Below are 14,579 nucleotides of genomic sequence, written 5' to 3'. Positions count from 1 at the left end.
GTTTTAACTGGCATTTCCCTGATGATTAGTGATTATGAACACCTTTTCATGTACCTGTTCCACCATTTGTACATCTTCTCCAGAAAAATGTTTACTCAAGTCCTCTGCCCATTTTTCAATCAGATTGTTTGGGCTTTTTGTACTGAGTTGTATGAGTAATTTATATATATTAGATATTAATCTCCTACCAGATATATGGTTTGCAAATATTTTCTCCCTTTCTATAGGTAACTTTTTCATTTTGTTGATTGTTTCTCTTCCTGTGCAGAAGCATTTTAGTTTAATGTAGTCCCACTTGTTGATTTTTGCTTTTCTGCCATTGCTTTTGGTGTCAAATTCAAAAAATCATCATCAAGACCCATGTCAAGGAGCTTACTGCCTATGTTGTCTTCTAGGAGTTTTATGGTTTCATGTCTTATGTTCAAGTCTTTAATCCATTTTGAGCTAATTTTTGTTGTGTTGTAAGATAGTAGTCCAGTTTTATTCTTTTGCTTGTGGCTGTCCATTTTTCCTGACACCACTTCTCGAAGAGACTGTGCTTTGCCCATTGTATATTCTTGGCTCCTTCATTCAAAATTAATTGACCATATATGCACTGGTTTATTTCTGGGCTCTCTATTCTGTTCTATTGATCTATGTGTTTGTTTTTATGCTAATACCATACTGCTTTGATTATGATAGCTTTGTAATAATAGCTTGAAATCAGGAGGTGTGATGCCTCCAGCTTTGTTCTTCTTTCTCAAGATGGCTTTGACTATCTGAGGTCTTTTGTGGTTCCATACAAATTTTAGGATTGTTTGTTCTATTTCTGTAAAAAATCCCATTGGGATTTTGATAGGGATTACACTGAATCTATAGATAGCTTTGGGCAGTATGGACATTTTCACAATATTAACTCTTTCAATCCATGAACATGGGATGTCTTTCCATTTGTGTCTTCTTCAGTGTCTTTCATCAAGACATCAATTCTATGTCTTATGGTTCTTGGCATATAAATCTTTCACTTCCTTGGTTAAAATTATTCCTAAATATTTTATTGTTTTTGATGCTATTATAAATGAGATTGTTTTCTCTATTTCTTTTTCAGATAGCTTATTGTTCATGTATAGGAATACAACTGATGTTTGTATGTTGATCTTGTACCCTGAAACTTTATTGAATTTGTTGATTAGTTCTAACAGTTTTTGGTGAAGTCTTTAGGAATTTCTATATATCATATCATCAGCAAACAGAAATATTTTACTTCTTCCTTTCTGATTTGGACAACCTTTATTTCTTTTTCTTGCTTAATTGCTCTGGCTATGACTTTCAGTACTATACTGAATAGGCATGATGAGGGTGGGCACCTCTGTCTTGTTCCTTATCTTAGAGGGAAAATTTTCAACCTTTCACTGTTGACTATGATGCCAGCTGTGGGTTCTTCATATACAGACTTTATTATGTTGAGGTATGTTCCTTCTATACACAATTTTTTGAGAGTTTTTAATCTTAAAAGGATGTAGAAATATGTCAAATGTTTGTTTCTGCACCTATAGAGATGATCATAGGATTTTTGTCTTTCATTCTATCAATGTGGTGTATCACATTTATTGATTTGCATATGTTGAACTACCCTTGCATCACAGATATAAATCCCACTTGATCGTGGTGTGTGATCCTTTTAATGTGCTGTTGAATTCAGTTTGTTAATGTTTTGTGGAGAATTTTTGCATCTATATTCATCAAAGATATTGATCTGTAGTTTTCTTTTCTTGTAGTATCTCTATCTGTCTTTGGTATCAGGGTAATGCTAGCCTTGTAAAATGAGTTTCATAGCGTTCCCTCCTCTTCCTTTGTTTTGGAAGAGTTTGAGAAAAATGAGTGTTAATTCCTCTTTAATGTTTGGTAGAAATCACCTGTGAAGCCATCTGATCTTGGGCTTTTCTTACTTGGGAGGTTTTGGATTACTGACTAAATCTATTTACTGATTATTGGTCTGTTCAGATTTTTAATTTCTTCATGATCCAGACTTGGTAAGTTTTATGTTCCTTTGTTGTCCAATTTGTTGGTGTATAATTGTTCAGAGTAGTCTCTTATGATCCTCTGCATTTCTGTATTAGTTGTAATGTTTCCTCCTTCATTTCAGATTTTATTTGAGTTCTCTTTTCTTCTTGTTAAGTCTAGCTAAAAGTTTTCCAATTTCATTTATCTTTTAAAAAAATCAACTCAGTTTCATTAATCTCTTCTATTTTTCTGTTCTCTGTTTCTGCTCTGGTCTTTGTTATCACCTTCTTTCTGCTAAACCTGGGCTTAGTTTTTGTTTTTCTAGTTCTAGTTGATTTACTTTTTTAATGCAGCATTTATCACTATAAAACTTTCCTCTTAGCACTGCTTTTGCTGCATCCCATATATTTTAGTGTGTTGTGTTTCCATTTTTATTTAAGATTTTTTAATTTCTTTTTTAAATTTAATCTTTGACCGATTGGTTGTTCAGAAGTGTGTTGTTTTATTTTCACATATTTGTGAATTTTCTAGTTACCTCCTGTTATTGATTTTAATTTCATATCATTGCGGTCAAAAAAGATATTTGGTACAATTTCAATCTTTTTAAATTGCTAAGACTTGTTTGTTGACTCATCACATGATCTATCCTGGAGAATGTTTCATGTGCACTTGAGAAGAATGTTTATTCTGCTTTTGTTGGATGGAATGTACATATGTGTCTGTTAAATTCATTTGGTCTAACATATAGTTCAAGTCTAATGTTTCCTTATTGATTTTCCATCTGGATGATCTATCCATTGTTGAAATTGGGGTACTGAGGTCCTTACTATTATTGTATTGTTGTGTATTATCCTCTTCAAATCTATTAGTATTTGCTTAATATATTTAGGTGCTCCAATGTTGTGTGCATATACATTTACAGCTATTATATCCTCTTGATGAATTAAGACTTTATCATTATATAATGACCTTCTTTGTCTCTTGTTACAGTTTTGACTTAAAGTCTCTTTTGTCTATTATAAGTATATCTACCCTTGCTCTCTTTTGGTTTCCATTTGCATGGAATATCTTTTTCCTTCCCTTCATTTTAAGCCTATGTATGTCCTTGAAGCTGAAGTGAGTTTCTTGTAGCCAGTATGTAGTTGGGGCTTTTTTTTTTCTATCCATTCAGTCACTCTATTAATGCAATTAATCTTAAACCCAGAGTCTCTCATATTTAAGATAGATGTACCCCAAAAGGTGCTTAGAGAATAACTCTAAAGTGTTGCCTTTGGACAAATGCGTGTTTGGTGTCTGTTTTTGTTTTGGTTGTTTTCTTTTTGCCTGAAATACCAGAGATATTTCAGTATCTGAGAGGCATTTTGGTTTCAAAATTAATGTCATTACCTTCAACATTTCCATGGTATATTTCCTAATCTTTTCTGCCCATATCTTTTAAAAGTGTTAAAAAAAACTGTGAGAATGAGACCAGTGAGCTCCACCAGATTTATTCTATCACAGTATTCTGTGTTGCTATGAGGGCCTTTAAAAACATTATTTCTTCAATATTTATTCTTATATTTTTCATAAGTGAAATTTCCACTTATTTTGAAGTAAACTCCCATACATGGGGAAATTTTAAATGAAAAATTAGAATGAAAAACAATAATATTCAAAAGTATCGGTAATAATAATAATTCCTTCAGTGTATACAGTACTTTGAACATTTCTGAAGTCCTAACCCAGTTATTAAACATGATCTAACCAATCAGTCACAAACATAGGCTAATTATTGCTGGACACAAAGCCATGACTTACCTATGCTGATGCCCATATTGCTTTTTTCAAAACCTGCAGAAGGTAGTGTGTTTTCAAGGTAGCCAAACCGGGGAGGAGAAACCAAAACAAATTCCAAGTCATCTGCTGCAGTGTCAGGGTCAGTGGCAGACAAATGGTTAATAGTAAGGGCTGCTGAGAAACCCTCATCTACAAAGAACATGGTACCTGCATACAAATAATAACACAATTATGACTTAGCATGAAATCCTCTAATCAGAATAGTGAGAACAAAAGGGAGTGATTGAAATTCCAATTCACAGAAGCCTCCTACATGCAAATATACTTCCATGGGAGATGTTCATTTCCTTTGGCATAATTCTCCTAACAGTGAATATATTCAGGGGTAATGGGGGGAATTTAATTTGACTTAACGGAATTATATTTTTTCTTGTATAAGCATGCCAGACAATAATGGAAAGAGAGCAGAAATACTAAATACTTCAGTACAGCCCTTTAGTCACTCTCAAGGAACTCTGATTTCCCTTGTGTCTATAAAAGTGACAAATGAAACTAAGAATTGCCAAACTGTTTTAATGATAAGTCACTAAATGTGGTTTATGTACTCTTCAAGATCAGTTGTTACCTCTGTTTGTCAGAGCGTTAATTGCCTGAGAACTATTATGAATTGCTCATAACGAACATTTTTTCATGCCTTGGTGCTTAATTATTCTGCAGGGATAATGCTTCCTCCCCAGAACATTGCTTTGGAGATACTTTGCAAATTACAATAACATTCATACATATGTTTGCATTTTTTTTGAGACACAGAACATATACACAATGCCTATGAAGAGATGACTTTCTAAAAAGCAAATAAGGTTAAGTATATATAAATGGTCTCGCTAATATACTCATTCAATTCTAATAGAAATTATTATGGATAAAATAAATTACTGGCTCTCTAGCAGGCAAATGATATTTTCCCACGTGAAATAAAACCAGAATATCTGAGGACTACAATGTTGTCTTCATTCCCAAGCATGCCCACACACACAGACACACACACACACACACACACATATATACACACACACACTTGCATTCTCTCTCCACACGGATTTATCTAAATTTTTTTTAACATCTTTATTGGAGTATAATTGCTTTACAATGGTGTGTTAGTTTCTGTGGTATAACAAAGTGAATCAGTTATACATATACATATGTTCCCATATCTCTTCCCTCTTGCATCTCCCTCCCTCCCACCCTCCCTATCCCACCCCTCTAGGTGGTCACAAAGCACTGAGCTGATCTCCCTGTGCTATGCAGCTGCTTCCCACTAGCTATCTATTTTACATTTGGTAGTGTATATATGTCCATGCCACTCTCTCACTTCGTCCCAGCTTACCCTTCACCCTCCCCGTGTCCTCAAGTCCATTCTCTATGTCTGCATCTTTATTGCTGTTTTGCCCCTAGGTTCTTCAGAACCTTTTATTTATTTATTTTTTTAGATTCCATATAACCTTCTTCTTGGATTGATCCCTTGATCATTATGTAGTGACCTTCTTTGTCTCTTGTAATAGTCTTTATTTTAAAGTCTATTTTGTCTGATATTAGAATTGCTACTCCAGCTTTCTTTTGATTTCCATTTGCATAGAATAACTTTTTCCATCCCCTCACTTTCAGTCTGTATGTGTCCCTAGGTCTGAAGTGGGTCTCTTGTAGACAGCATTTATATGGGTCTTGTTTTTGTATCCATTCAGGCAGTCTATGTGTTTCGGTTGGAGCATTTAATCCATTTACATTTAAGGTAATTATCGATATGTATGTTCCTATTACCATTTTCTTAATTGTTTTGGGTTTGTTATAGTAGGTCTTTTCCTTCTCTTGTGTTTCCTGCATAGAGAAGTTCCTTTAGCATTTGTTGTAAAGCTGGTTTGGTGGTGCTGAATTCTCTTAGCTTTTGCTTGTCTGTAAAGGTTTTAATTTCTCCGTCAAATCTGAATGAGATCCTTGCTGGGTAGAGTAATCTTTGTTGTAGGTTTTTTCCTTTCATCACTTTAAATATGTCCTGTCACTCCCTTCTGGCTTGCAGAGTTTCTGCTGAAAGATCAGCTGTTAACCTTATGGGGATTCCCTTGTATGTTATTTGTTGCTTTTCCCTTGTTGCTTTTAATATTTTTTTCTTTGTATTTAATTTTTGATAGTTTGATTAATATGTCTCTTGACATGTTTCTCCTTGGATTTATCCTGTATGGGACTTTCTGTGCTTCCTGGACTTGATTGACTATTTCCTTTCCCATATTAGGGAAGTTTTCAACTATAATCTCTTCAAATATTTTCTCAGTCCCTTTCTTTTTCTCTTCTTCTTCTGGGACCCCTATAATTCAAATGTTGGTGCATTTAATGTTGTCCCAGAGGTCTCTGAGACTGTCCTCAATGCTTTTCATTCTTTTTTCTTATTCTGCTCTGCGGTAGTTATTTCCACTATTTTATCTTCCAGGTCACGTATCTGTTCTTCTGCCTCAGTTATTCTGCTGTTGATTCCTTCCAGAGAATTTTTACTTTCATTTATTGTGTTGTTCATCATTGTTTGTTTGCTCTTTAGTTTTTCTAGGTCCTTGTGAAACTTTTCTTGTATTTTCTCCATTCTATTTCCAAGATTTTGGATCATCTTTACTATCATTATTCTGAATTCTTTTTCATGTAGATTGCCTATTTCCTCTTCATTTGTTTGGTCTAGTGGGTTTTTACCTTGCTCCTTCATCTGCTGTGTGTTCTCTGTCTCCTCTTTTTACTTACTTTGTTTGGGGTCTCCTTTTCGCAGGCTGCAGGTTCGCTATTCCCGTTGCTTTTGGTGTCTGTCCCCAGTGGCTAAGGTTGGTTCAGTGGGTTGTGTAGGCTTCCTGGTGGAGAGGACTGGTGCCTGTGTTCTGGTAGATGATAGTGAATCTTGTCTTTCTGGTGGGCAGGACCGCATCCGGTGGTGTGTTTTTAGGTGTCTGTGACCTTATTATGATTTTAGGCAGCCCCTCTGCTAATGGGTGGGGTTGTGTTCCTGTCTTGGTACTTGTTTGGCATGATGTGTCCAGCACTGTAGCTTGCTGGTTGTTGAGTGGAACTGGGTCTTAGCATTGAGATGGAGATGTCTGGGAGAGCTTTCACCATTTGATAGTACATGGAGCCAGGAGGTCTCTGGTGGACCAATGTCCTGAAGTCAGCTCTCCCACCTCAGAGGCTCAGGCCTGACACCTGGCCGGAGCACCAAGACCCTGTCAGCCACACGGCTCAGAAGAAAAGGGACAAAAAAAAAAAAGAAAGAAAGAAAGAAAGAAAGGAAATAATAAAATTTAAAAATATTATTAAAAAATAAAAAAGTAATAAAAAGAAAGAAAGAAGAGAGCACCCAAATCTAAAAATAAATCCACCAATGATAACAAGTGCTAAAAACTATGCAAAACAAACAAACAAACAAACAAAAAATACAGACAGACAGAACCTAGGACAAATGGTAAAAGCAAAGCTATAGAGACAAAAGCTATAGAGACAAAATGACAGAAAGAAGCATACACATACACACTCACAAAAAGAGAAAAAGGAAAAATATATATATATATATATAAAAAAGAGAGAGAGCAACCAAATCAATAAACAAATCTACCAATGATAATAAGCTCTAAATACTAAACTAAGATAAACATAAAACCAGGAACAAATTAGATGCAGAAGGCAAACCCCAAGTCTACAGTTGCTCCCAAAGTCCACGGCCTCAATTTTGGGTTGATTCATTATGTATTCAGGTATTCCACAGACGCAGGGTACATCAAGTTGATTATGGAGATTTAATCCACTGCTCCTGAGGCTGCTGGGAGAGATTTCCCTTTCTCTTCTTTGTTCGCACAGCTCCTGTAGTTCACCTTTGGATTTGGCCCCGCTTCTGCATGTAGGTCACCTGAGGGCATCTTTTGGGAAGTCTAAGTTCTTCTGCCAGCATTCAGTAGGTGTTCTGTAGGAGTTGTTCCACATGTAGATGTATTTCTGAAGTATTTGTGGGGAGGAAGGTGATCTCCACGTCTTACTCCTCCACCATCTTGAAGGTCCCTCAGATTTATCTAAATTTTTAAACAAGTTAATTCTTTTGCCCTGTAATCTTTTATAGATCTGGGGGTTTCCACAAATTTGTATTGAGGCAATTATTGGAGGCAATTCTGTATTGTGGTTTTCTATTTTGACTATATGTAAAGTGCATCATTTCACTGGACCACGGGTATGACACTAGGTGAAATAATAGAACTTTAAAAGAAAAAATTGTCACCTATTGCAATTGAAGGTGATTGGTTGTCCACCGGATACACTGTGATGTTGAGATCATACACTGGAAAGGACTCACGAAGAGGAACAGATGGATGAGATCCATTCACAAAAGGGCCAGCTTCTGTGTCCGAAACTACCAACGTAATGGTGTCAAAACAAGGCACCAGGCCAATCTCACCACCTGGAAGACACAACTAGAGTTTAAAACTGACTTTTGAAAACATAGAATACCAAGATGAAACCCACTCACACTTCCTCTACAAGCATAAAATGGCAAGGAAAGGAACTTATATGGTTAAAAGGTAAAACTCAATTTTATCTATGAAATTAAATAGAGTCATGAAAATAATGCAAAAATGCTTGCTCATCTGTTGCCTCTGGTGAAATCCCTGCCAGCCATCTATTACCATATGGAGGGGCAAAACAGGGCTAACAAGTATCTGACAGTTCATAAATGAACAAGGGATAGACATGAAGCTTGACTTGTGATGGCTTTACTCTTCTCTCATAATTACTAGTGTTAGGACCAACCTCAGGGAGAACAGAAGACACCCTTTTCCCTCTGGTAATTGTCTTCCCATTTGCATTAACCACCTTAAATGAACAACCATTCACTACAGAAGAAGCAGAATAGGTGAAATACAAATATAATCCACATTTTTGTGATTTGTTTCAGTATTTTCCTCATTACATAATAGCCAAGATGTTAGCAAAATAGCAACAGCACCTGGAAAAGAAGTGGCATTTATTTTCATTTCCTGTTTACTCTTTAGAGCTTACACCTATGGGATTCAAAATGGCCCCAACTTAGGCAATGAGAGGAAGAAGGAAGAAAATGTCAGGACTAGATAGTTTACCAGTAAACAGGACAATCTGCTCTTGGATCACTAAGTAACAGCACAGAGGTGGGAATGCTTGCTGTCCAGGGGACAGAAAAGTTCTGCAGATATGCTTTTTTTTTTTTTTTTTTTAAAGAAATTCACGTTCTTTTTATTTATTTATTTATGACTGTGTTGAGTCTTCGTTTCTGTGTGAGGGCTTTCTCTAGTTGCGGCAAGTGGGGACCACTCCTCATCGCGGTGCACGGGCCTCTCACCATCGCGGCCTCTCTTGTTGCGGAGCACAGGCTCCAGACGCGCAGGCTCAGTAATTGTGGCTCACGGGCCCAGTTGCTCCGTGACATGTGGGATCTTCCCAGACCAGGGCTCGAACCCGTGTCCCCTGCACTGGCAGGCAGACTCTCAACCACCGCGCCACCAGGGAAGCCCTGCAGATATGCTTTTGATAATTCTCATGCATCACTCTGAAAGTGCCAAGAGGGAAGCAATTATGTTTGGAGTTTTGATGAGTCTAGGACACAAAAGATCAAGGATGTCATCTCTTTTCACAAGACACATTGGTCAAATCTACAGAGCACTGTGTTTGGCATTATTCTACCTGTTTAAAAAAAATGACAAGGAAAAGCTCGAGATGATATTATTAAGCAACCAAATGATTAAAGGATGAGATAACTGGACTTATTTTTAAAAAACAGTGATGTTGAGAGAACTAAAATTAAACAATCAGCCTTCAACTTCAGGAAAATTAAAAAAAATAGACACCTCTCATCTATTCATAATTATAAAAAACAAATTGGCATAAAGTTTGTTTATTCATCATTCACTTGATAAATATATACTTAATGCCTGTTATATGAAAATTAGTGTTCTGGGTGGCCCAGCAGAGAAAAAGGCAGACGTGTTGAAAACGTCAAAAGACAGTTCAAAAGAATGTCAAATGTCCAAAGACCTACTAGGTGTCAGGAGCTGACACAGTCTAATGGTAGAGAAAGAAATGCAGTTCAGTTAGAATATGACAGATACGTGTATGTATTAAGTGGAACCATAAGAAATTGCTACTATTAAGCCATTTTTTACCTATTAAATGGAAAATTCATCTATCTCAGCCTGATTATGTACCAGGTGCTGAGGGTGAAGGAGGATGAGAATATTGGCTGATGATGGCATACGGGGCAAGGCACACAAACCAGAAAAAGTCAGAGAAGTCTTTCCAGATGGCCTTGCTGGCTTTGTACTGAGCATTAAAGGATGAGTAGTTTATAAGGCAGAGAATTGGGAGATGAGGAGAGAGGACGTGTAGGGAGAGGGAGCTGGAAGAGAAGTAGAAAAATCTAGGAAATGAAAACAGCTTAATCAAAAAAGCAAACATAGTACATTCAATAAGTGTAATTTCAATATAATGGAAGCATAGGATACATTTACAGAAACAGCTGGAAAAGTTGCCCGAGCATTAAACCACAAAAAAGGCTACAACATTGGTGGAAGAATTCTTTACCTCGAAATGAAATACAGTCTAAAGATATAATTTATACTTAAAATAGTTAACTGTACTGTTATTTGAAAGAAAATTTTTGAATGACCTCGTATATAATGTTTGGAGAATAGCAAATTAATAATGTAATTTTATATCATAAAATATTATTCAATTAGTAAAACATGTTTACAATAACTTTATAATATTTACTAAATATTTTAATAAACATTTTTAGGTGATTATCTAAATGAAAAAAAGGACTCTACAAAACTGCACATATAACATGATTGCAACTATGTTAAAAATTATGATTATAAAAAAGAAAATACTGTAACACTGAAATGTTAACAGTGATTCTCTCTGAAAGGTAAATAAGGTAATTTTTTCAAAACTTCATTATATATTTTCATGTTCTCTGCAATAAGCATGTACTGTTTTCATAATCATAGAAATAAGATAAAATAAATCAATCAGTGAAGTAAAATAATGGTGACACAATTGTTCTCTGGTGATCTTTATAACCAATGTATGGAGGCAAGAGTGGGGCCACTGAAACTTTAGATCCTACAGTACTGAAGTTCTCTTTAGTCATCCTAGAAGAGCACTAAATTACTACCAACTGAGTAACTGAGAGAACATTACAAGAAAACATAACATTCAAATAACAAGACATCTTTTTGAATACAGTATTTCGTTAATTAATTTATTTATTTTAACATCTTTATTGGAGTATAATTGCTTTATAATGTTGTGTCAGTTTCTGCTGTACAACACAGTGAATCAGCTATATGCATACATATATCCCCTTCCTCTTCCGTCTCCCTCCCAACCTCCTTATCCCACCCCTCTAGGTGACCGCAAAGCACTGAACTGATCTCCCTGTGCCATGCAGCTGTTTCTCACTAGCTATCTATGTAGTGTGTATATGTCAGTGCTACTCTCTCACTTCGTCCCAGCTTACCCTTCCCCCTCCCCATGTCCTCAAGTCCATTCTCTACGTCTACATCTTTATTCCTGTCCTGCCCTAGGTTCATCTGAACCTGTTTTTTTTTTAGATTCCATATACATGTGTTAGCATATGGTGTTTGTTTTTTTCTTTCTGACTTACTTCACTCTGTATGACAGACTCTAGGTCCATTCACTTCACCACAAATAACTCAATTTCATTTCTTTTAATGGCTGAGTAATATTCCATTGTATATATGTGCCACATTTTCTTTCTTTTTTTTTTTTTTGTTAAAAAAAATTTATTGGAGTATAATTGCTTTACAATGGTGTGTTAGTTTCTGCTTTATAACAGTGAATCAGTTATACATATACATATGTTCCCATATCTCTTCTCTCTTGCGTCTCCCTCCCTCCCACCCTCCCTATCCCACCCCTCTAGGTGGTCATAAACCACCGAGCTGATCTCCCTGTGCTATGCGGCTGCTTCCCACTAGCTATCTATCTTACGTTTGGTAGTGTATATATGTCCATGCCACTCTCTCACTTTGTCACAGCTTACCCTTCCCCCTCCCCATATCCTCAAGTCCATTCGCTAGTAGGTCTGTGTCTTTATTCCCGTCTTACCCCTAAGTTCTTCATGACATTTTTTTTTTCTTAGATTCCATATATATGTGTTACCATAAGGTATTTGTTTTTCTCTTTCTGACTCTGTATGACAGACTCTAGGTCCATCCACCTCACTACAAATAACTCAATTTCGTTTCTTTTTATGGTGGAGTAGTACTCCACTGTATATATGTGCCACATCTTCTTTATCCATTCATCCGATGATGGACACTTAGGTTGCTTCCATGTCCTGGCTATTGTAAATAGAGCTGCAATGAACATTGTGGTACATGACTCTTTTTGAATTATGGTTTTCTCAGGGTATATGCCCAGTAGTGGGATTGCTGGGTCGTATGGTAGTTCTATTTTTAGTTTTTTAAGGAACCTCCATACTGTTCTCCATAGTGGCTGTATCAATTTATATTCCCACCAACAGTGCAAGAGGGTTCCCTTTTCTCCACACCCTCTCCACCATTTATTGTTTCTAGATTTTTTGATGATGGCCATTCTAACCAGTGTGAGATGATACCTCATTGTAGTTTTGATTTGCATTTCTCTAATGATTAATGATGTTGAGCATTCTTTCATGTGTTTGTTGGCCATCTGTATATCTTCTTTGGAGAAATGTCTATTTAGGTCTTCTGCCCATTTTTGGATTGGGTTGTTTGTTTTTTTGATATTGAGCTGCGTGAGCTGCTTGTATATTTTGGAGATTAATCCTTTGTCAGTTGCTTCATTTGCAAATATTTTCTCTCATTCTGAGGGTTGTCTTTTCGTCTTTTTTTTTTTTTTCGTCTTTTTTATGATTTCCTTTGCTGTGCAAAAGCTTTTAAGTTTCATTAGGTCCCATTTGTTTATTTTTGTTTTTATTTCCATTTCTCTAGGAGGTGGGTAAAACAGGATCTTGCTGTGATTTATGTCATAGAGTGTTCTGCCTATGTTTTCCTCTAAGAGTTTGATAGTGTCTGGCCTTACATTTAGGTCTTTAATCCATTGTGAGTTTATTTTTGTGTATGGTGTTAGGGAGTGTTCTAATTTCATTCTTTTACATGTAGCTGTCCAGTTTTCCCAGCACCACTTATTGAAGAGACTGTCTTTTCTCCACTGTATATCCTTGCCTCCTTTGTCATAGATTAGTTGACTATAGGTGCATGGGTTTATCTCTGGGCTTTCTATCCTGTTCCATTGATCTATATTTCTGTTTTTGTGCCAGTACCATACTGTCTTGATTACTGTAGCTTTGTAGTATAGCCTGAAGTCAGGGAGCCTGATTCCTCCAGCTCCGTTTTTCTTTCTCAAGATTGCTTTGGCTATTCGGGGTCTTTTGTGTTTCCATACAAATTGTGAATTTTTTTGTTCTAGTTCTGTGAAAAATGTCATTGGTAGTTTGAAAGGGATTGCAGTGATCCTGTAGATTGCTTTGGGTAGTACAGTCATTTTCACAATGTTGATTCTTCCAATCCAAGAACATGGTATATCTCTCCATCTGTTTGTATCATCTTTAATTTCTTTCATCAGTGTCTGATAGTTTTCTGCATACAGGTCTTTTGTCTCCTTAGGTAGGTTTATTCCTAGGTATTTTATTCTTTTTGTTGTAATGGTCAGTGGGAGTGTCCTTAATTTCTCTTTCAGATTTTTCATCATTAGTGTATAGGAAGGCAAGAGATTTCTGTGCATTAATTTTGTATCCTGCTACTTTACCAAATTCATTGATTAGCTCTAGTAGTTTTCTAGTAGCATCTTTAGGATTCTCTGTGTATAGTATCATGTCATCTGTAAACAGTGACAGTTTTACTTCTTCCTTTCTGATTTGGATTCCTTTTATTTCTTTTTCTTCTCTGACTGCTGTGACTAAAACTTCCAAAACTATGTTGAATAACAGTGGTGAGAGTGGGCAACCTTGTCTTGTTCCTGATCTGAGTGGAAATCATTTCAGTTTTTCACCATTGAGAACGATGTTGGCTGTGGGTTTGTCATATATGGCCTTTATTATGTTGAGGTAGGTTTCCTCTATGACTACTTTCTGGAGAGTTTTTATCATAAATGGGTGTTGAATTTTGTCAAAAGCTTTTTCTGTATTTATTGAGATGATCATATGGTTTTTATTCTTCAGTTTGTTAATATGGTGTATCACATTGATTGATTTGTGTATAATGAAGAATCCTTGCATTCCTGGGACAAACCCCATTTGATCATGGTGTACGATCTTTTTAATGTGCTGTTGGATTCTGTTTGCTAGCATTCTGTTGCAGATTTTTGCATCTATGTTCATCAGAGATATTGGTCTGTAGTTTTCTTTTTTTGTGACATCTTTGTCTGGTTTTGGTATCAGGGTGATGTTGACCTCGTAGAATGAGTTTAGGAGTGTTCCTCCCTCTGCTATATTTTAGAAGAGTTTGAGAGGGATAGGTGTCAGCTCTTCTCTAAATGTTTGATAGAATTCACCTGTGAAGCCACCTGGCCCTGGGCTTTTGTTTTTTGGAAGATTTAATCAGTTTCAAATTCAGTGCTTGTGACTGGTCTGTTTATATTTTCTATTTCTTCCTGATTCAGTCTCAGAAGGTTGTGCTTTTCTAAGAATTTGTCCATTTCTTCCAGGTTGTCCATTTTATTGGCATAGAGTTGCCTGTAGTAATCCCTCATGATTCTTTGTATTTCTG

General features: G+C 36.2%; 1 protein-coding gene across 8 annotated transcripts in view; it reads right to left on the bottom strand.

Moving 5' to 3' along the window:
• FREM1 (FRAS1 related extracellular matrix 1) overlaps nucleotides 1-14,579 on the bottom strand; it is a 201,237-nt gene that overhangs the window by 102,508 nt on the left and 84,150 nt on the right. For all 8 annotated transcript variants that reach the window (XM_082401547.1, XM_082401545.1, XM_082401546.1 and 5 more), the window contains exons 17-18: nucleotides 8,054-8,233; nucleotides 3,781-3,966 (exon numbers count right to left, since the gene is read on the bottom strand). In XM_082401547.1, coding sequence (XP_082257673.1) covers nucleotides 3,781-3,966; nucleotides 8,054-8,233 — 366 coding nt within the window. The remainder of the gene's footprint in view (nucleotides 1-3,780; nucleotides 3,967-8,053; nucleotides 8,234-14,579) is intronic.

The sequence above is a fragment of the Balaenoptera borealis genome, assembly GCF_965194805.1.
Source record: "Balaenoptera borealis genome assembly, chromosome: 8".
In the NCBI taxonomy this organism is placed as follows: domain Eukaryota; kingdom Metazoa; phylum Chordata; class Mammalia; order Artiodactyla; family Balaenopteridae; genus Balaenoptera; species Balaenoptera borealis.
Note: the sequence above shows the minus strand (reverse complement) of the source record. Positions and strands in the feature narration are given on the sequence as shown.